The sequence below is a fragment of the Nycticebus coucang genome, chromosome 14 (genome assembly GCF_027406575.1).
Source record: "Nycticebus coucang isolate mNycCou1 chromosome 14, mNycCou1.pri, whole genome shotgun sequence".
Taxonomy (NCBI): Eukaryota; Metazoa; Chordata; class Mammalia; order Primates; family Lorisidae; genus Nycticebus; species Nycticebus coucang.
In genome coordinates, this window is record NC_069793.1 from 55,621,115 (window position 1) to 55,643,552 (window position 22,438).

General features: G+C 40.9%; 1 protein-coding gene across 2 annotated transcripts; it reads left to right on the forward strand.

Moving 5' to 3' along the window:
* The first annotated feature begins 816 nt into the window (after positions 1-816).
* On the forward strand, positions 817-18,083 carry TMEM9B (TMEM9 domain family member B). Of its 2 annotated transcripts, none has more exons than XM_053561448.1 (5): positions 817-1,782; positions 4,996-5,087; positions 9,102-9,210; positions 11,315-11,449; positions 16,915-18,083. In XM_053561448.1, exons 3-5 carry the CDS (start codon positions 9,127-9,129, stop codon positions 17,068-17,070), a joined length of 375 nt encoding a protein of 124 aa, XP_053417423.1. In that variant the 5' UTR covers positions 817-1,782; positions 4,996-5,087; positions 9,102-9,126; the 3' UTR covers positions 17,071-18,083. The 2 variants fall into 2 exon arrangements, with proteins under 2 accessions (XP_053417423.1, XP_053417422.1); XM_053561447.1 differs by lacking the exon at positions 817-1,782 and adding an exon at positions 2,309-2,443.
* Positions 18,084-22,438: the final 4,355 nt, after the last annotated feature.

The window sequence follows — 22,438 nt, forward strand, 5'->3', positions numbered from 1 at the left end:
CAGAATAACATGTTCCAGTGGCCACATCTAAGAAGTACAAAACAAGTGAAATGTTTTAATCATGTATTTATTTAACCCAATGTATCCAAAATACATAAGAACCTCCATAATTGACCACCTCAAGTTGACCTAATTTTCATAGAGTGGACATGTACCACCCATATGTATCAGGATGGCAGGCCAAGTTCCTTATTTGACTAGATTGTTACAGTCCCTTGGGTGGCCAACTTATACAGGTTCTACTGTATTTAAACCTTAATATTTTTAAATTATTCAGATTTTATATCTTTTTCATACTAAGTCTTTGAAAAACTGTGTATTTCACACAGCATATCTCAATTCAGACTAGCTACATTTCAAATGCTCCACTGCCATATGTAGCTAGTGGTTACTGTATTGGAGCAGCTATAAAATTCTGCCCAGACTGAGTATACTTCATGTTTCTCCATTAAAAGACGAGGCCCTGGGTGGCACATATGGCTCAACAGTAGGGCGCTGGCCCCATATGCCGGAGGTGGCAGATTCAGACCCAGCCCCGGTCAAAAAAAAAAAACTGCAAAAAAAAAAAGATGAGGCCCATCAGATTGAGCCTCAATACTATATATTTCCTCTAAGCCTCCATACCCCCTAAATGAGCCCCGAAAACAATTCTGAAGAAGAGAAGGCCTATGAGGTTACAGCCAGAGTATTTCCTTTTTAATTTTTTTTTTTTTGTAGAGACAGAGTCTCACTGTACCGCCCTCAGGTAGAGTGCCATGGCGTCACATGGCTCACAGCAACCTCTAACTCTTGGGCTTACGCGATTCTCTTGCCTCAGCCTCCTAACAGAGAATTTCCTTTAGATGCCAGACTTAGACAACCATAAACTGATTCCTAAGTTGTGCTACATCAGCTTTTAATTAGATCCACAGTATCTCAATGGCACATTTGACCCTGAGTGTCTCCAGACCGTCCTCTGGCCAGCAGAATACCTTCTATAAAGACTTGATAATTCATCAAGTGACAGCATCTTCACAGGGCAGCCAAATGGGAGGGCATCTAACCCTGCTGCTCTGGTTCTGGTTGGGGCGGGTGCCATTTCCCAATTGGGACTGCAAGGGGCTAAATATACTTGGTGCAACATCACACACCTTCTTGTGTTAGATTTTAGCATCAATAAGAATCACGTGGAAAATGTGATTTCTCATACTGAGAAAATTCTGTTAAATATTTCCACAAACTAGGAAAAGACCGTCTTTAAAAATATGTTCAGAGAAAGAAACACAAGTATTAAATGGGAGAATGTGAAACCCACAGAGTTCAATCCCCCTATTAAGCCAAGACCTAGAGGTACAGAAAACGGAAGTAATTTGCCCAAAGTCCTTCAGCAAATCTTTAGTGGCTGTGATGAGTCCTGACTGCAAAATATTTTAATAGGAGACATTATGCCATCTCCAGGGTACTTCAATAGTACCTACAGAGAATGGCAGTCCTGGGAAGACTGGTCAGGGCTTCCCTAATCCTGATTTAGGAGTCAGCCTCGTTGAATACGCACTGCCTCGCCAGGCCGCAGCGCCGATTCCCCACCTTCTGGAGTCCTGGGCAGCGGATACTACTGGGGCGGTTCTTTCGCCAACTCCACATCTTCCGGAGCCTAGCCTGGGCCGGGCCAGCCTAGCCCCGCCGCCGCAACCCACTTCCTAGCTGCAGGCTGGTCCAAGGGGAGGCCACACCCACGAGGGCAGCTCACAGAAACTGTCAGAAACCCAGCGGGAGTCAAGTTCAGGAGGCGCGTGGCGACAGGTTAGTACCTAAAGTGCAGAGACAACTCCCGACCTTCTAGCTCCGGGTAAGCTACCGGGAAAGGTAGGGCTCGGCTAGTCCCGTCTGTCTCCACGGTCAGCACCCGCCCTGCGAGCGCGGGCCGGGATGAGGTCTGGCATCGTACGGCTCCAGCCTTCCACGGCCGCTGGAGGCCCCCATCTGACACCGGAGCTCGCAGGGATATCCCTGGATGGGAGGACTTTCCATCGCACTGGAGGCTCCACCATGCCCCTCTGCTTCCGCGCCCGGGGAAGCCATACAGCCTCCAGACTCCGCGGGGCCCAAGCTGACACCCCAGGGAGGCTCCCTTACGTCCCGGAGTTGAGTGTAGGCTAGGCCGGGCGCCAGGACCGCGCAGCCTCCGGGTCCTACGCACCGAGAACCGTTTCCGGGGCGGATGTTTTTTGCATCTGACCCCGCGCGCTGGTGACGCCAAGGCCCAGACGGAAGTGCAGGTGGAGGATCCCGAGCTGAGCCCGACCCCGGAGCAGGTCTCGGGGGCCCTGGGCAGCCGGGACGGCCGGGCCTGGCAGCGATGGCGACTCTGTGGGGAGGCCTCCTTCGGCTCGGCTCCCTGCTCAGCCTGTCGTGCCTGGCGCTCTCCGTGCTGCTGCTAGTGCAGCTGTCAGACGCCGCCAAGGTGAGTTCCGCCCAGCCTGACAGCAGCTCCTCCCCTGCCTCTAGCCTTGCGGAAAATAGGTCTGCCCACCTGCTGCCCTCCTCATTCCGCTCCCAGCCCTGATCTCCGGAGCCCTAGCTTCACAGCCCTGGCAGACCCCCACCCTAAGCCTCGCGGCTGCCTGGTAACACTCGCCCTCAGCCCTCGGCGGCCGGGACGTCACCGCCCCCACACCCACGCCCAAGCGCTGACAGTGCCCATGGCTGGGACAGCAACTCCTCACCAGCTTGACGTTTCTCTTCCCAGCCCCGACAGCACCCACCTCAAACTTTACAACCTTTTCAACTCTGATAGTCTGTAACTTCAACTTTCCACCCTTAAGCCCAGCCTACCCCCGCCCTCCACCCGCCTCACAGGGCCCCCATATTCCACAAGCCAAACATAGGAAGCCCTTACAGAAATCTTCCCTATTAGGGAGAAACTCATACCTGAACATATTCCCTTCTCATTGTGGGAACTTACTCCTCCTGGCAGGCTTCCCTCTCAGTAGAACCTACAAAGTACCTCTCACCAGCTTAATACTCTCATCTAATTCCCTCAACCACCTCTTGGTCCCTTTGTTGCCTTCTTTCCTCCTGATAATGTAGTAGGTAGGGGAAGAACCAAACTATAAAAGAGGTGAGGTTGTGGCCTTCTCCCAGATCCCATTTCTTAACCCTTCTAGTCTCCTCCTACTCTTCTTTGGTGCCCCTTCTCTCCAGACATTCCCTGGCTCTGTCCATACTGTGCTTCCTCTTTGATGAGCTAGCTCATTTTGGGGGAAAACAGAATGACATTGCATTTTTTTTTAAATAAGAACTTTAATCTATAATGTCTTTAAATATAGGTCCTGAGAAAGATAGTTTACAGGTAGGCAAATGTTTTGATAGGAGTTGGCTTTTTTTTTTTAACCTTCCCTACTTCCCACCAGAAATAGGGACACCAGCAAACCTCCTTTCAAAACGTTGCTGGCACCCTTTGTCTATCTCCTCTCACCACTTTATGTAGTGTCTTATGATCGTGTATTTGTCACTCTCTTTTACTAGGGTGTGTCCTAACTATGGATTAGAACCATGTCTTATCTGAATCTACCTCATTGAACATGAGGTCTGGCACAGAGCAAATGCTCACTAAGTGGCTGCTGAATAGTTTATGAATTGTTAACAGCTCTGCCAGATGTATCACTGTATACAGGAACAGTGGTCATAGTCCTCTGGAGACTAATGAGCCACTGCTGCCTCAAATAGATTCCCCTTTGCTGAGAAAGCATCTCCTGTTCTTATCTATCCAGTATTTAGTCATCCCTTTCCTCCCCCTCTTGAAACTTGTTCTGTTGATAGTTGTCCTATCAACCAGGAAATAAGAGGCAGAATTTCCTAGGAAGCGTAGACCAAACTGATCTCAGTAGAATCAAGGAACTGTCCTTTCTAGTTGTAGCTGGATGCCTCTAAAACTTCATCCCTTTTATAGGCCTGCAGCCCAACCCCTTTTATCCATGTCAATGTCTTTCTACCAAAGGGTGAAGATTAGTAGGTACAAGAATGATGACTTTTTGTGAATAAATTGTAGTTTGATCTTTACCATCCTTTTTAAATCATAATCAGGATTCTTATTTACAGGCATAGCTATCTCTGTACCATATGTGTCTTCCTATTGACAAATAGGTAGTGATAACATTAACATAATTTGATTGTCACATAACCCATCTTGTGGCTAATAAGTCACAGATTATGTATCAGATATTATTTTTAAATAACTTTGTGGGCTGGGTGTAGTGGCTTACACCTGTAATCCTAGAACTTTGGGAGACCAAGGCAGGTGGATTGCTTGAGTTCAGGAGTTGGAGACTAGCCTGAGCAAGAGTGAGACCCTGTCTCTACTAAAGATAGAAAAAACTAGTCAGGCATTGTGGGTGCCTATAGTCCTACCTACATGGGAGGCTGAGGCAAGAGGATCACTTGAGCCTAAGAGTTTGAGTTGCTGTGAGCTAGGCTGATGCCACAGCACTCTGTCCAGGGTAAACAACTTTGTGTAATATAGAATGACTTTACCATAAAGGAATCGTGGCTTTTAAAAACTTTTATCTCTCAAAGTTAAAAGTTTTTAAATGAATAGTTTTGAGATATTTGTCAGGGAATGCTTAGCAAAATGTGTATGGTTCACTTTTAAAAAATACTGATGGTGGCTGGCGCCTGTGGCTCAGTCGGTAAGGCGCCAGCCCCATATACCGAGGGTGGCGGGTTCAAACCCGGCCCCGGCCAAACTGCAACCAAAAAATAGCCGGGCGTTGTAGCGGGCGCCTGTAGTCCCAGCTGCTCTGGAGGCTGAGGCAAGAGAATCGCTTAAGCCCAGGAGTTGGAGGTTGCTGTGAGCTGTGTGAGGCCACGGCACTCTACCAAGGGCCATAAAGTGAGACTCTGTCTCTACAAAAAAAAATAAAAAATAAAAAAATACTGATGGTAAAAAAATTAAATATAAAAGGAACTGATGGTAAATCATTAACAGGCTGTACTAAGTTTCCATTTTGGTTACAGAATTTCGAGGATGTCCGGTGTAAATGTATTTGTCCTCCCTATAAGGAAAATTCTGGGCATATTTATAATAAGAACATATCCCAGAAAGATTGGTAAGTATTCTGGATTATCATATTTCCTGTCAAATTTCTTGCTATGTTTGTCACTGTTAGTCCAAAATGTTCATCCGATGTATAGTTTTCTTTTTACATATTTCTTTTTAAGGAAAAGTGTCAAATTGTATTTCTATTTGAAAGAGTGAGAGTAAGGCGTTGAGAGCATGATGTAAGCTAAAGGATTAGAGCCAAAACACTAAGCCCAGGTAGGCAGGGGTTCTTGGGGGCATGGGACTGTGTATATGGCACCTAAACTATCCATGGATACCTTTGTGTGCTCCCTTTAAGTTTTGGTGAAGGATTTTTCTCTCTCCTGCTTTTTAGTGAAAGGTAAGCAAGCCTCCTTTATCTGGGTTATAATTTTTACAACTTGTAGGTTTGGGTGATAACGTTGCTAAGTATGGGAGCCTATATTTAAAAGTGTCAGAAGGCTCAAGAAGGAATGGGAATGAGCTATGTATATCAGTGTTTCCCATTTGGTGTACATGAATACATTATAGGTTTGTCAAGTTGTTAATCCCTTTAGCCCTGGGACAATCAAGAAGGCCTGTGATGAGTGGGACCCTGACTCACTTTACCCACTAGCGGCCTTCTCTGTTTATCCCAGTGGACCTTGCAAATGATAGCTTGAGTTTGAAAGCAAGATTAAATTCATTTAGTTAATGATATTCCAACCTGACTTTGAAAAAGCAAAGGCAGCCCTGATGTTCTTCTCTATTCTTCCCATGATACGCATTTAGGTTCAGTCTGATTTTTGGTAAGTGTATTCTTGAGAACTTCTTATGGAATTCCATGTTCTACCTTAAATAGTTTATTATTACCAATTGGTATGGCTATCATCTTATAGGTTTTATATCAGGAAGTTTACTGATATAAGAAAGTACAAGTAAATCTTTTCTTTTTGAGATGGAGTCTCATTATGTTGCCCAGGCTAGTCTCAAGTTCCTGGCCTAAAGTGATCCTCCTGTTTCAGGCTTCTTAGTAACCAGGATCTCAGACACATACTACTGTGCCTAGACATTTTGAGTTACTTCTTCTTTCTTTCTTTCTTTTTTTTTTTTTTTTTTTGAGACAAAGTCTCATTCCATAGCCCTGGGTAGAGTGCCATGGATGGCATCATCATAGCTCGCACCAACCTCGAACTCGAGCTCAAGCAAGAGATCCTCTTGCCTCAGCTTCCTGAATAGCTAGGACTATAGGCATGACACCCAGCTAGTTTTTCTAGTTTTAGTAGAGATTGAGTCTTACTCTTGCTCAGGCTGGTTTCGAACTTGTGAGGTCAAGCAGTCCACTCACCTTGGATTACAGGCATGAGCCACTGCACCTGGCCTAAGTTACTTCTATATATAGTAGTTTTCTAAATATATCGAACACTTACAATGAATTTATTCTATTATTATAAGCAGTAGAATGAGATGCATATCATTTGAGTGGAAAATGAATTCATTCTTTAAGTGTTTAGCACTAATATCTTCACTAGCTTTTTGTTCATTTCAAGGCTTAGACAGAACCATATGTCATTCATCCCTAGTTATTTTTCAAAATAGGAAGACTGAAAATAAACAGTTGAAAACAAGTCTTGTTTGGGATTTTTCTTCCTTTCCTCCCATTCTCCCTTGCTTCCTTCCTGCACCTTAGCTTTTTACTGGGGGTAGGTTCTCAGTTGGCATAAAAAATTTTGTCTGACTTTAGAAGGGCAGGCAAGTTATGATCAACCAGGATGTTATGGCTTTATGAGGTTTCAGTTATCTGTGAGACCCTAGATATATTTTTACCTGCTATTTTCTAGGCTTCTCATTTTGTCTACTTGTTAGCTTTCATTCTTCATTGATTTATGCTGGCTGACTTAAAACTTCAGACAACTCTGGTTTGTACTTTAAAGCTAATAATGTCTTCCTTTTGGCACTAGGGGGAGGTATTGTCTAGTTCCTAAAGTGGTTGAGCTCTGTATAAGTCTAGCTCTGTTTATAATTGTTGGTCAGCCAGAACCAACCTTCCTGCTTCCTCTTAGCCCTGCATGACTTTTGCAGAGCACTCAATTCCATTTTGTTACCAAAATGTGTTTGTCCTTCAAAAGAAACACTCAATACTTACTTGGCACTTAGATTCCCAAGTAATCCTTAGGTATTATTGCTGAGGCTCCTGAAGCTGAAATAGGAAACTGAAAAGGAAATCAGTCTCATTTTCCTGAGGTTCAGAGAGATAAAGGGGGGCTGGCGTAGGAGGCAAATGTCCTGAATTCTGGTCCTTCTTCAGATACTAATTTACTCTATGACCTTGTGTAGGTGACTTCTCTAAATGTAGGGCTAGATGACCTTTTTCTTTTTTTTTTTTTTTTTGGCTGGGGCTGGGTTTGAACCCGCCACCTCCAGCATATGGGGCCTGCGCTTTACTCCTTTGAGCCACAGGCACCACCCTGGATGACCTCTTTGATTCTGAGATCGATAACCCTGTTCTGGGATTTAGTTTCCTCTGCCCATTTTATGCCTGAGTCCAGTTAGATACATGCCTAGTCTTCTATATGTTTGGAGCAGGTCTCACACTTCTATGCTGTAGGTTGTAGGACTTTACCCTTATTTGAAATTCTGTCAGTGGAGATTTATTTTATCATTATTATCATTATTATTATTATTATTATTAGAGCCAGAATCTTACTTTGTTGCCCTCAGTAGAGTGCTGTGGTGTCACAGCTCACAGCAACCTCCAGCTCTTGGGCTTAGGCAATTCTCTTGCCTCAGACTCCCAAGTAGCTTCAGGCATCTGCCACAATGCCCAGCTATTTTTTGTTGTTGTTGTTGCAGTTTGGCTGGGGTCCTGTTCGACCCGCCACCCTGGGTATATGGCGACAGTGCCCTACCCACTGAGCCACAGGCACTGCCCTGTCAGTGAAGATTTAATTTTTCATTACTACCTTTGTTAAAATTAAGTTACCTCTTAAGGATAACAAACTGAACTTTTATCATTTATACCATTTGGGGTTTTCTTTCTAATGCCACGGTTCATAGACAACAGAACGTGAAAAAACGTATTTTGATTGAGAAAGAGAAGGAATCACCATAGAGTATTGGGTGGCCACCAGAAGAATGGGTGAGATGAGATAGGATGCTGAAGTGAAATGCTTGAGGCAGCCTGAAAGGCCCAAGGAAGATGTGCCAAAAGGGAAGAGAATTGCCAGGTAGCTGACAGGAAGGCGGAAAGCTTTGTCTACTTTTGCTGAAGGCAGTCACCAGAGTAGTAGGCTCTTAACAGTTGAGAAGAAAAATAATTTAGTTATTTCTTTAAATTGATGGGTTTCTAGAAAATATATTTGGTTGGCTTTTTTTTTTTTTTTTTTTAGAGAGACTGAGTCTCACTTTACCCAGGCTGGAATACAGTGCCCCAACCATAGCTCACTGTAACCTCGAACTCCTGGGCTCAATCTTCCTTTCTTCCTTAGCCTCCTAAGTACTTAGAACCATAGGTGTGTGTCACCACACCCAGCTGATTTTAATTTTAATTTTTTGGTAGAGATAGGTCTCAATACATTGCCCATAGGGATCTTGAACTCCTGGCTTCAAGTGATCCTCTTGCCTCAGCATCCCAAAGTGTGGGATTACAGGTATTGAGCCACCACACCCAGCCTGAGACAATCTTATATTTGAATAATACTCCATGTCACTTTAAACCATTTAAAATAATTTTGCATGGTAGCTGAATAATGTGACTTGATTTGTTAAGTTGCTTTCGATCCCATTTGGGATTTTTCAGGTTCATTTTTGTAATTGTTAACAGTAGCAACTTTGAAGACAGACTACTATATACATATCTTTATGGCTTCTGAGATGGTTAAATCTTACTGAAATGCTAATACTGCCAGAGGGAATTATTTCACTTTGCCTTATTGATTATTTGTTTCTTATCTTGTTTCATTGGGTAAATTCAGTGATTAATCTGGATTTCAGGAAAGTTTTGATCCTTGAAGGTTTTAATCCCAGGTAGGCTTAAGCAGTATTTTTAACTTTGTTTTTCCAGCGATTGCCTTCATGTTGTGGATCCCATGCCTGTGCGGGGGCCTGATGTAGAAGCATATTGTCTACGCTGTGAGTGCAAATATGAGGAACGAAGCTCTGTGACAATCAAGGTAAAAAAATGTGTGCGTGTATCTCTTTTCTGCTTCTGCATGGTCTCTAGATGAAACAAAACATTTTAGATCCCTACCCCAAAAGGAATAACGGGCTTGCTCTCTGCATGCCACACTAAAATGTTTTTTGGACTAATTAGGATATGTTAGATAGGTATTTGAAATGGCACAAAAATAGCCTATAATTGTAATTGGCATATTCCAGAAAAATACCCCAGCTTCCCTGTGGGCCTGTACGCCAAAGATGCATGATAAAACTCTCTTCCTCCTGCCCTTTCAAACCTTTGGAAAAATTAATCTGTAGTAACTATTCTAGAAATATCACTTCTGGATTTTAAGATTTCCCTTCTTGGGCTCGGCACCTGTGGCTCAGGCAGCTAAGGCGTCAGCCACATACACCTGAGCTGGCAGGTTTGAATCCAGCCCGGGCCTGCCAAACAACAATGACGGCTGCAACCAAAAAAAAATAGCCAGGCATTGTGGTGAGTGCCTGTAGTCCCAGCTGCTTGGGAGGCGGAGGCAGGAGAATCGCTTGAGTCCAGGAGGTGGAGGTTGCTGTGAGCTGTGATGCTATGGCACTCTACCCAGGGCGACAGCTTGAGGCTCTGTCTCAAAAAAAAGATTTCCCTTCTTTATTTCTTGTAGAAAATGGAATGCTGATAACTGTTATCATTTGGATCTCTAATGAGTTCAGTTAGTTTATTTATTAAACTAATGGTTCTTGGCTAATTTCTTTTTTTTTTTTTTTTTTTTTTTTTTGTAGAGACAGAGTCTCACTTTATCGCCCTTGGTAGAGTGCTGTGGCGTCACACAGCTCACAGCAACCTCCAACTCCTAGGCTTAGGCGATTCTCTTGCCTCAGCCTCCCAAGTAGCTGGGATTACAGGCGCCCGCCACAACACCCAGCTATTTTTTTTGTTGTTGTTGCAGTTTGGCCGGGGCCGGGTTTGAACCCACCACCCTCGGCATGTGGGGCCGGCGCCCTACCCGCTGAGCCACAGGCGCCGCCCGGCTAATTTCTTTTATATGCCACTTTCCATTTCTTTCCCCCAAAAAGGGCCTGGTGGGGGATCTATGGTGGTGGTCAGTTGTAATAATAATCACAAAGATTTCTGCTGTGATTGACCCTGTCAGAAAGCTCCTGTTCCAATAGGTGCTACACTATAGAGAAATCCTCACTGTACTATTTTTCTAACAGACTTTTGAAATATAATTTACATTCCCTAAAAGTCATTCATTATAAGTGTATAATTCTATAAATTTTAGTAAATTTAAAACAACTTTCTAAAATCCAGTTTTAGGGCAGCGCCTGTGGCTCAAAGGGTTGGGCGCTGACCCCATATGCCGGAGGTAGTGGGTTCAAGCCCGGCCCTGGCCAAAAACTGGAGAAAAAAAAAAATTCATTTAATAAAATCCAGTTTTAGAACAGTCCCATCACCTCAAAAAGATCATGCCCAGGCTGTCTGATTGTTTTCCAAAGTGGTTATATTATGCCATTTTACATTCCCACCAGCAGTGTATGTATGTGCTCAGTTTCTCCATACCTTGGCCAACATTTGGTATTGTCTATTTATGACTTTATGGCCATTTTAGTGGGTGTGTACTTTTTGTCAGCTCATGAATTAAGATCCCAAGAAAATCACTGGCTTAGAAAGTATTTTTGTATATCTAAATTGATCTAAAAGAGTATTCTGTTAAAATTCACCTGAACTACATTTTCTGTTGGGGTTCCTTTAAGTTGTTTTGGCAGCAGTGCTGCTAAATCTAGGACACTTTGTTCTGTTAAAAAAAGAAATCTGCTGTGTTAGCATTGGTGACAAGTGATTAGCAGTAGGTGAAAATGGAGTTTTGAAGACTCAAAATGGGATTCTAAAGGCAAAAAGTTTTCTTGCCTCTTTGTCTTTAATACTTTGGTGAAGAGTTTGTTTTTTATGTTAGTATCTGATTTGCATAGAAATTCTATAGGCTTAGCAGATGATCAGTCTGCTTTCCTATTAACACACAAAATTCTTGTTTCATGGCTTGAACAGAGACATGACTTCTTTTTTTCCAAAACACCACAAACTGATACTGAGAGATATAACTGATTTTCAATTTCCTTTAGGTTACCATTATAATTTATCTCTCTATTTTGGGCCTTCTACTTCTGTACATGGTGTATCTTACTCTGGTTGAGCCCATACTGAAGAGACGCCTCTTTGGACACTCACAATTGATACAGAGTGATGACGATGTTGGGGTAAGTTCTCTGCCTGACATAGCTGCATGTGACCATTGTCTGTCATCATCTGATACAAAGGGCAGGTGGAAATTAGTTGCTTATAGATGTTCACACACAGGAGCAAATCCTCAACTAGAGAGGCTAAAGACAGTTTTAATTTTAGTATCTATTTCTTTATGAGGAAATTGCTCTATATTATAAAGCCACAAATGTGGTGTTCTGAACTGATGATCTAAATTCACTTGGTGAATGTGCTATAGAAGGCCTTGCCCTCAGTACCAAAGACAAAATTTTCATTACCTTTCCATGTTTACACTGAAAAAAAACACATCTGAGATAGTTTTCTCTTCAAGCTCCTGTCTAAAACACCTTTCCTGTCAGTATCATCAAATATTTTAGAAGGCAGAGTGGTTTTAGTGAAGGGAAGCATGAAAACAAGACATTCTTTTCTTAGTGAACCATAGCTTGATAACCTGCGAATGTTTTATATTTTTCTTTTTTTTTTTTTTTTTTTTTACTGCTTAAAAGAAATCTGTGATCTTTGACTCTAACTAAAAATAAAACTATCACTCTAGATTATCTTCCTATCTTTTTTTTTTTTCTGAGACAGTCTCAAGCTATTGCCCTGGGTAGCATGCCGTGGTGTCATAGCTCACAGCAACCTCCAATTTGGGCTCAAGCGATCCTCTTTCCTCAGTTTTTTCTATTTTTAGTAGAGACGAGGTCTCACTTTTGCTCAAGCTGGTCTTGAACTTGTGAGCTCAAGCAATCCACCAGCCTTGACCTCCCACAGTGTTAGGATTACAGGTGTGAGCCATTGCACCCTGCCTCTCTTCCTGTCTTTAAAAACAAATGTATTTATTTTATTTGTACATAAATAATTAGTGTATAAATTGTTCCATCATCTTTTTTTAACTTCATTCAAAAATGTCCAGAAATTGACAGAGTCCACAAACTTGTTATTCAGAATTATATTGTTTTACTATTATCCTGTTTGGGACTGTTTCTGAATTTTCCACAATTTCATTATTATATATAATTTTTTCTTAGAAATTACTTTTTATTTTAGATGATTTTATTGTACTATGTTCTTTAAAGTGAATAAAATTCAGTACAGTTTTGCGAGCAGCCCAGCTCAGGGGTCCAGTATAGATAGATTCAAGAATCAATTCCAAAAGCCAAACCTGTAGTGAGCCTTTGCTAGTCACAGTCAAAAGTCCTTTTACTCTGGAATAGCTTGTGGACCTGTTAGAGATGGAAAAGGGGGTCATCGTGACTAGATGGCTTTAGTTATAACTACAAACAGGGCTTGCTTTTTGATCAACATGCTGTTGTCTCATGAATATCAATGACAGATACTCATTTAGTCAAGATTTAATTTTTTTTAGTCAAGAACTTTTATGAAAATACTTCTTTTTCCTTTTTATATTATTAACTCAAACAATATAAAATTAGTAAACTTTTCTATGGCAGGTACTATGCTGGGTACTAGGAATATAGAGATATAACAGAAACAGATGTGTGAAAAAAATGACTAATAATAATGTGTTTCCCCTTTTTATTTTTTTTATTTATAGAGACAGAGTCTCACTTTATTGCCCTCAGTAGAGTGCTGTGGCATCACAGCTCACAGCAACCTCCAACTCCTGGGCTTAGGCAAGTCTCTTGCCTCAGCCTCCCGAGTAGCTGGGACTACAGGCGCCCGCCACAACGCCTGGCTACTTTTTTGTTGCAGTTTGGCTGGGGCCAGGTTTGAACCTGCCACCCTCGGTATATGGGGCCGGCGCCCTACCCACTGAGCCATAGGCGCTGCCCTCCCCTTTTTATTTGTAATCATATAAGAAACACATATTTATTTCCAAGAAGTACAGGAGGAGATTGATAGGCTGGGACAAAAGACCAGAGATTTAGTGCAATCAAAAAACAGGCATAGTGGGGCTAATGGGTGAGAATGCTGCAAGGACAAGAGGTTGTGTATCAGGAGCATTAGATTCTCAAATACTGTTTCCATGTTCATTTTCATTCACATACAGAGTTTCATAAGCTTGACATTTGGGGTCAAATAATGCTATGTTATGGGAGGAGGGTCCTATCTTGTTCATTGTAAAATAATTAGCAGCATCCCTGACCTCTGTCCATTGGATATCAGTAGCACCCTCCATCCCAATAATGGCAATCAGAAATGTTCACGAGGGCGGCGCCTGTGGTTCAGTGAGTAGGGTGCCGGCCCCATATGCCGAGGGTGGCGGGTTCAAACCCAGCCCCGGCCAAACTGCAACAAAAAAATAGCCGGGCGTTGTGGCAGGCGCCTGTAGTCCCAGCTGCTCGGGAGGCTGAGGCAAGAGAATCGCGTAAGCCCAAGAGTTAGAGGTTGCTGTGAGCCGTGTGACGCCACGGCACTCTACCGAGGGCGGTACAGTGAGACTCTGTCTCTACAAAAAAAAAAAAAAAAGAAATGTTCACGAATAGTGCCAATTGTCCCCGAACGGGCATGCAAAATCACTCCCAGTTGTGAACTGACATATGAGAATGTTGTGTATCAAAGGCCACATAAACTATTTTATTATAGTCAGATAGGTTGGGTGAAAGTATTATTTAAACAACATCGTTTACTGCATTAATATCTGTTTCTGATTTCAGAAATAGACAATATAATATATTCAACATGAAGGAAATGGATGTACAAAAGCATAGACAAAACACGTAGGGTAGGCATTTGATTGGCAAGGTCATGTGGTCAGTAACTGTTTTGCCCACCAGTGACTGTTTCTGCCTCTACATTGATCATTTGAGAACATTGTCTCTGAGAAGCCTGGCTGACTCCTCTGGACTCTTCCATACCTGTTAAACTGATTCTGGGTAGAGACAGGTCTTCTGACCAAACCTACAAATTTGTGGTAATAACGCTGTACAAAAAGAAGTTGAATTTATGGGCGGTGCCTGTGGCTCAAAGGAGTTGGGCACCAGCGCCATGTACCAGAGGTGGCGGGTTCAAACCCGGCCCCGGCCAAAAACTGCAAAAAAAAAAAAAGTTGAATTTAAATTACTATAGTTGTTGCTTATCCAAGATGTCAATTATTTACTATTTATGTGCGTAAAAAATGCTTTTGTTGCATTCTCAGTTTTCATTTTTTCCATTTTTGTTCCTTGTAGAGCATTTTAAATAAAATAAGTTAGTACAAATAGTTAGGAAGCTCATTGCAAGAAGTCACAATATTTACTGTATCATTTGTCCCTGACACACCATCATTATTATCAAAGCATTACATTAAAACATGTTTTGTATTTATTGTAATTTTATCAGGTGTAAAAAGAACAAACGTACAAAAAGGGTAAATCTCTATTTGCATTCTCCCAACATCTGTGACCATGTACAGCTAGTTCAATCTTGTTCTGATAGGTGGAGAACAGCCACAAAGGATTAACTGGTTTGTTTAGACTTTTCAATTTGTCCCTTAAGAAGATTTGTCTCTCCCAGTGAAGAGTAGATAACAGGACTATGAAACTGAGAGGTGCCCTACTGATAAAGTACATCCTACTTCCCAGTATTATTTATGTCAAAACAAACCAATGGTGGTATTTTTCTCCCCACCCCCGATCTTTGACTCAGGAGATAATATTTTATATACAATTTCATTGAAGCACCATATTCCTATAATGTCATTTTAATCTTCCTGAGCAAAATCTGTGTTTTGAGAAGATACAACATGAAGTCAAGGTTAATTGAACTAAGTTTTAGTGTTTGTGCTAATTTGTTAAATGACCTTGCATCAGTTTATTTCCTTATGGGAAATCAGTCCAACAAATTCAATCTCCTTCCTCTTTCCTTACATTTTGAAATTGATAGAATTGTCTTTATTATTTGAAACATTTTGAACTTGATGGAATTGTCTTTATTATTTTCATTTGTGAGATTAAAAATTTAAAAGTAGCCTGTAGTACCAGCTACTTGGAAGGCTGAGGTAGGAGCATTGCTTAAGCACAGGAATTCAAGGCTATCCTACACAATGATAGTGACTGTGAACTGCACTCCAGCCCAAGCAGCATAGCAAGACTCTGTCCTTCAAAAACAAAATTAATTAATTAATTAAAAATAATGTGGTGGGAGGCGCCTGTGGCTCAAAGGGGTAAGGCGCCAGCCCCATATGCTGGAGGTGGCGGGTTCAAACCCAGCCCTAGCCAAAAACTGCCAAAAATAAATAAATAATAAAAATAATGTGGTTCGCATACGCCATTACCTAAATTAAGTGAAAAGTTGAGGGAATCTTGGTAAAGAAGACCAGAAAAAATTGTTTATAGAAAACTCTTTGATGTTTCAAATGTAAACATTGTACAAATGTCTTGCTATAGAAAAAGAGCAGGTGTCACAACACTATATCATTATAGTTGTGTATATAGTTATGTGGTTATATATAGATTTCTACCTACATGCTGACTCCTGCCCTGGATTATATAATAGAGCTTTTACAAATATGCATAGCAAAACAATTTTCTGTCCTAGAGGCAAAGCTTAGTTTAAATGGTACCACTTGTGACTTGGATCTTATGTTGAAACATTTGGAACATGGGGTTCAGGAAAAAGAGCTCAAGGAAAAGGCAAACAAAAGCAATAAATTACTATTGAATGCTTTTTGTCATTTAGGCAGCTGTGTTTATATCTTATTCATAGTTAGATTAGCATGGTGGTTTCCTGTGTAATGACTGCAAACATCCAGTTGCATTGGTTTACTTTGACCAAGGTAGACTGGTTTCCTACACAGATACCTAGGTAACCCTTCAATAGCCTCTTTCCTAATGCAGCAACTTGCATGAAAGTGTCTGGGGGCTCAGCAATGGGAGAAGTTTGTACAATAGAGATGGTGAAGTAAATAATTCCTTACCATCTCTGGTAATAGAGGATAATTATAGCACTTGAGCAGATTGGGAAAGGGGGGAAATAAGAAAGCTTTTGGAAACTAGCCCATTTCGTGTATGTGTTGAGGGTACGAGGAAAGATTAAAACAAACCAAGATAAGATCTTGTTGACTCATCTCCCAGAAAGAATGTGGCCTAAGTTGGCAAATAAATGATTCTAATATAACGAACTAAGGAAATTAAAAGACAGACTTTTCCTCTGCCACAGATTAGCTAAACAGTATTGAAAACAGAAAAGAAAGGCCCTAGTTCTATATCAGGGAAGACTTCTCTTAACACAAACGACCACTGTCTTCGGCTTGGTCTCTGCTTCTTAAGGAAAATATCTTTGAAAATGCTGACCCATAGAAGTACTCCTTCATCACTTATGTTTCCTGAACCACTTTTTTCTATAATTGAGTTCATCCTACTTCTAGTAGTTGATTGCCTAGGAGTGCTTAGCCAAATAGATGCTCTGTTATTTGAAAAGTCCACCTGCTCCTATCTCTGTGGTGAACTAACTGCTATTTGGTGTGTGTATTTTATACTGACCATGCCGTCTCTGATCTTCTCCATTCCTGGACATGCAGGATCACCAGCCTTTTGCAAATGCCCACGATGTGCTGGCCCGTTCCCGCAGTCGTGCCAATGTACTGAACAAGGTTGAGTACGCCCAGCAGCGCTGGAAACTTCAAGTTCAAGAGCAGAGAAAATCTGTCTTTGACCGACATGTTGTCCTCAGCTAATTAGGAATCAAATTCAAGGTGACTGGAAAGAAACAAGGCAGACAACTGGAAAAAAATTAACTGAGTTTTCTTGGGTTTTGTTTTAATACCCTGTTGATTTTACCAACCATTACTGGAAGAATCAAAACTGGAAGCAAAAAAATGTGCTTGGTGGTTTTTTTCTTGTTACATATTAATAGGGACATTTTTGAAAGCACACAGCTCAATCTCAGCCAATAAACCTTTTCCTATTTGTGACTTTTACTAATAAAAATTAATTTACCTGTAAATTATCTTGAAGTCCTTTACCTGGAACAAGCACTCTCTTTTTCACCACACTGTTTTAACTTGATTTTCAAGATAATTTTCAGGTGTTTCTTCTTTTGGTGGGAGAGGGAGGGGTGCCTGGGAAGTGCTTAACAACTTTTTTCAAGTCACTTTACTAAACAAACTTTTGTAAATAGACCTTACCTTCTATTTTCAAGTTTTGTTTATCTTCTGCAATATAGCCAGCCTCATCAAGGCGCTGACTACCATTGACTTTTGCACTGACTATATTATCTAGGTATCTGGCTGGCCCGTGGCTGCACTTCATGGTAAACTGGAACTGAAATGCCTGATGGCTCTTAACAAAATGCACATTTTTTCATGTACTGTGATGTCTGATGCAATGCATCCTGGAACGAACTGGCCATTTGCTAGTTTACTCTCATGACTAAACATAGTCTTGGTGTGTGTGGGCTTTCTCATCTTCTTCTAGTATCTTTAAGGACAAATCCTAAGGACTTGGACACTGGCAATAAGGATATATTCTTTTACACCCAAGCCTCCCTGGATTGATAACATACATACATTTGTTAGCATTTCCGGTTGTGTCAAGAGGCAGCTATTTGACCTCCTGTGTGTGCAGCTTTGAACTAGGACTAGGGTTCTGGGTGCCTCTCTCTGAAAGGTATAACAGTTATTGGATAACTGGCTTTTTTCTTCTTATGTCCTATTTGGAATGTAACAATAAAAATAATTTTTGAAACATCTATCAGTGTACGTCTCCCAGCTTTTTTCTCCTCTCACCTTTGCTATATCATGAGCTTGAAGATACAGACATTTTGTCCCATCTTATGAGACTATTATTTTATATCAATCTAATCATAAAACATTGGTACTAAATTATCTGTGCATGTGCAGAGAGAAAGAGACTATCAATTCTTAGGTGAGTCTCTGAAAATCATACGAATGTTGTGTTAAATTGAGAGATTTAAAATTCCTGAAGGAGTGTTTGTTCTAAAAAATTGTTGGCAAAAATCATATTAGAATTATATTAAATTCACAAGAATGAAGTTTTAGGATCTATTATTGTTGAATTTTGAAGGGGAAGGGTTGCTTAGTACCCACAAATCTAGCCTAAGACTATCAATTTTGTTGTTTTGAGACAGTCTCACTGTGTTGCCCAGACTGGAGTAGCATGTTGGCCGAGGTTAGAATGTCACGGCCTCAGCCTAGCTCACAGCAACCTCATACTACTGGATTCAAGCTATCCTCCTGCCTCATCTCCCAATAATCCCAGCTACTTGGGAGGCAGAGCAAGAAGATCACTTGAGTCTAAGAGTTTGAGGTTGCTGTGAGTTATGATGCCATGACACTCTACCCAGGGTGACAGAGTGAGACTGTATCAAAAAAAATGAAAAGGAAAAATTTAAGTTTGACATGACCAAGTGGGATTTATCCCAGCAAGGCAAGTTTAACATTCAAAAATAATATCCATTTCATCTAAAGAAAAATCACATCAATCATAACAATAGATACAGAAAAAGCATTTCACAAAACTCAGCTTCTATTCGTGATAAAAACTCAGCAAACTAGGAATAAAGTGGAATTTCCTCAACCTAATAAAGAATATCTACAAGAAATCTATAGCTAACATCACACTTAATGATGAGGAACTAGCTGCTCACCCACTAAGGTCAGGAAAAAGGCAAGGATATCTTCTGTCATCACTCCTTCAACATTTTACTGGAAGTTCTAGCTTAAGCAATAAGACAAGAAAAGGAAATAAAAGATATACAGATTGGGAAGGAAGAAACAAAACTATCTTTCTTTATAGATGATATGGTTGTCTATAGAAAATCCAAAGGAGTGGACAAAATAGCTGGAACTAATAAGTGATTATTGCAAGGATGCAAGGTTAATATTTTAAAAATGACTTTCCTATATACCAGCACTGGAATTTGAAAGTAAAAATAATACCATTTATATTAGCACCCCAAAATAAAATACTTAGGTATAAATCTAACAAAATATGTATAAGAGCTATATAAGAAGAACCTCAAACCTCTGGTTTAAAAAAAAGTTGGGCAGCACCTGTGGCTCAAAGGGGTAGGGCACTGGCCCCATATGCCAGAGGTGGCGGGTTCAAACCCAGCCCTGGCCAAAAACTGCAAAAAAAAAAAAAAAAAGAAGTAAATAAGTAAAAAGGTACTCCATGTTTGTGGATAGAAATACTCGATATTGGCTTGGCACCTGTGGCTCAAGTGGCTAAGGAGCCAGCCACATACACCTGAGCTGGTGGGTTCCACCAGCCTGGGCCCGCCAAACAACAATGAAGGCTACAACCAAAAAATAGCCAGGTGTTGTGGCGGATGCCTGTAGTCCCAGCTACTTGGGAGGCAGAGGCAGGAGAATCACTTGAGCCCAGGAGTTGGAGGTTGCTGTGAGCTATGATGATACATCACTCTACCCAGAGCGATAGCTTGAGGCTCTGTCTCACAACAAAAAAAAAAAAAGAAAGAAAAAGAAATACTCAATATTATCAAGATGTTAGTTCTTCTCAAATTTATCTGTAGATTCAAAGCAATCCCAATCAAATCCTTGAAAGTTATTTTGTAGATATTAACAAACTTATTCTAAAGTTTATATAGAAAGGCAAAAGACCCAGAATAGGTAACATGATGTTAAAGGAGAACTAACTACAAAGTCATAAAACTGACACTGCCCAATTTTGAGACTTACTATAGAATTATAGTAATCAAGACGGTGTGGTACCAGGAAAAAAAAAAATAAACAGATCCTTGGAACACAATAGAGAGCACATATGTAAGCCCACGTAAATGTAGCCAATTGATCTGTGACAACGCAGCAAAAGCAACACAATGGAGAAAAGACAGTCTTTTCTTTTTTATTTATTTATTTATTTATTTATTTATTTTTTTTATTGTTGGGGATTCATTGAGGGTACCAGAAACCAGGTTACACTGATTGCATTTGTTAGGTAAAGTGAAAAGACAGTCTTTTCAACAAATGGTGCTAGAACTGGATATCCACATGCAAAAAAAAAAAAAAAAAAAAATCTGGACACAGACCTTACGCTCTTTACAAAAATTAACTCAAAATGGATCATAGGCCTACATGTAAAATGCAAAACTATCAAACTTCTAGAAAGGAAATCTATATGGTGATGACTTTCTAGATAGAACACCAAAGCCACAATCCTTGAGAGAAATAATAGATAAGTTAGACTTTATTAAAATGTAAGACTTCTGTGAAAGACACTGTCAAGACAATGAAAAGATAAACCACAAGTCAGGAGAAAATACTTGCAAAAGACAGATCTGATAAAGGACTGTTATCCAAAATATACAAAGAACACTTAAAACTCACTTAGAAAACAAAAAGTTAATTTAAAAATGGGCACAGTTCGGGCGGCACCTGTGGCTCAGTGAGTAGGGCGCCAGCCCCATATGCCGAGGGTGGCGGGTTCAAACCCGGCCCCGGCCAAACTGCAACAAAAAATAGCCGGGCGTTGTGGCGGGCGCCTGTAGTCCCAGCTGCTCGGGAGGCTGAGGCAAGAGAATCGTGTAAGCCCAAGAGTTAGAGGTTGCTGTGAGCCGTGTGACGCCACGGCACTCTACCCGAGGGCGGTACAGTGAGACTCTGTCTCTACAAAAAAAAAAAAAATGGGCACAGTTCCTTAACAGACAACCTCACTAAAGAGCTACTGATGGCAACTAAGCATGTACTCCATATCATGTCATCAGGGACGTGCAAATTAAACCAATGAGATACCACTACACGACTATCAAGCATGGCCCAAATCAGAACACCGACAACAAATGCTCTCAAAGATGTGAAAAACAGAAACTTTCATTTATTTGCTGGTGGAATAGCAAAATGGTACAGCAACTTTGGAAGAAAATTTGGCAGTTTCTTATGAAACTACTCATGAATATGTTATCCAGCAATCACACTGTTTAGTAATTACCCAAAGAAATCTTACGTCTCACACAAAAACCTGCCCGCAGATGTTTATAGCAGCTTTATTCATAATTGCCAAAACTTGGAAACAACCAAGATGTCCTTCAGTAGGTGAATAGATAAATAACTTGTGGTACATTCAGACAATGGAATATCATTCAGTGCTAAAAAGAAATGAGCTTTCAAGCCATGAAAAGGCATGGCAGAACATCAAGTTATTATTACTAAGTGAAAGAAGCCAATAGGAAAAGGCTACCTATGGTACAATTCCAACTATCTGACATTCTAGAAAAGCCAAAACCAGTAAAAGGAATAGTGGTTGCTAGGGGTTAGGGAAGAGAGAGGGCTGAATAGTCAGACTGCAAGGATCTTCAAGGCAGTGAAACTATTCTGTAAGACACCGCAATGGTGGATACCTATAATATATATTTGTCAAAACCCATAAAATGTAAACGTATAATACCAAGAGTGAACCCTAACGGTAACTATGGACTTTGGGTGATAATGATTTCAACGTGGGTGCATCAGTTCTAACACAGGTGCCACTCAGGTGTGGGATATTAATAGCTGTGCATGTAGGGGGAAGGGAGTATATGAAACTCTTTGTGCTTTTCTTTTTTTTTTTTTTTTTTTGGCCGGGGCTGGGTTTGAACCCACCACCTCCGGCATATGGGACCAGCGCCCTATTCCTTGAGCCACAGGCGCCGCCCTCTTTGTGCTTTTCTATTCAATGTTGCTGTGAGCCCAAAACTGCTTTAAAAAAATAAAGTCTATTAAGAGGGAAAAAGAGATGTAAATTCACACTGACCTTCCTAGTTCTAGCATTAAGCTCTACCTAAAAATAGATCAACCGATATTTACACGTGAAACTATTACTTAAAGATATTTCCCATAAATAATTTTATTATCATCTAATCCCGATGAATGGTGGGTAGCATTCTTTAAAGACAAGAATTTGTTACAAGTGCCTAGTTTTGTAAGCACTCCTTTCTGTTCAGGACTGTTGTGTGTTGCCATACCTACCTCGTAGGTAGAGAAAAACAGCAAAACCAGAACTAAGCAGTTCTGTTTAACTGTAAGCTACTTTGCATACTGTTACTAAATGATCACCTATAAATCAGGTTCAGACTGACTCAGCCCC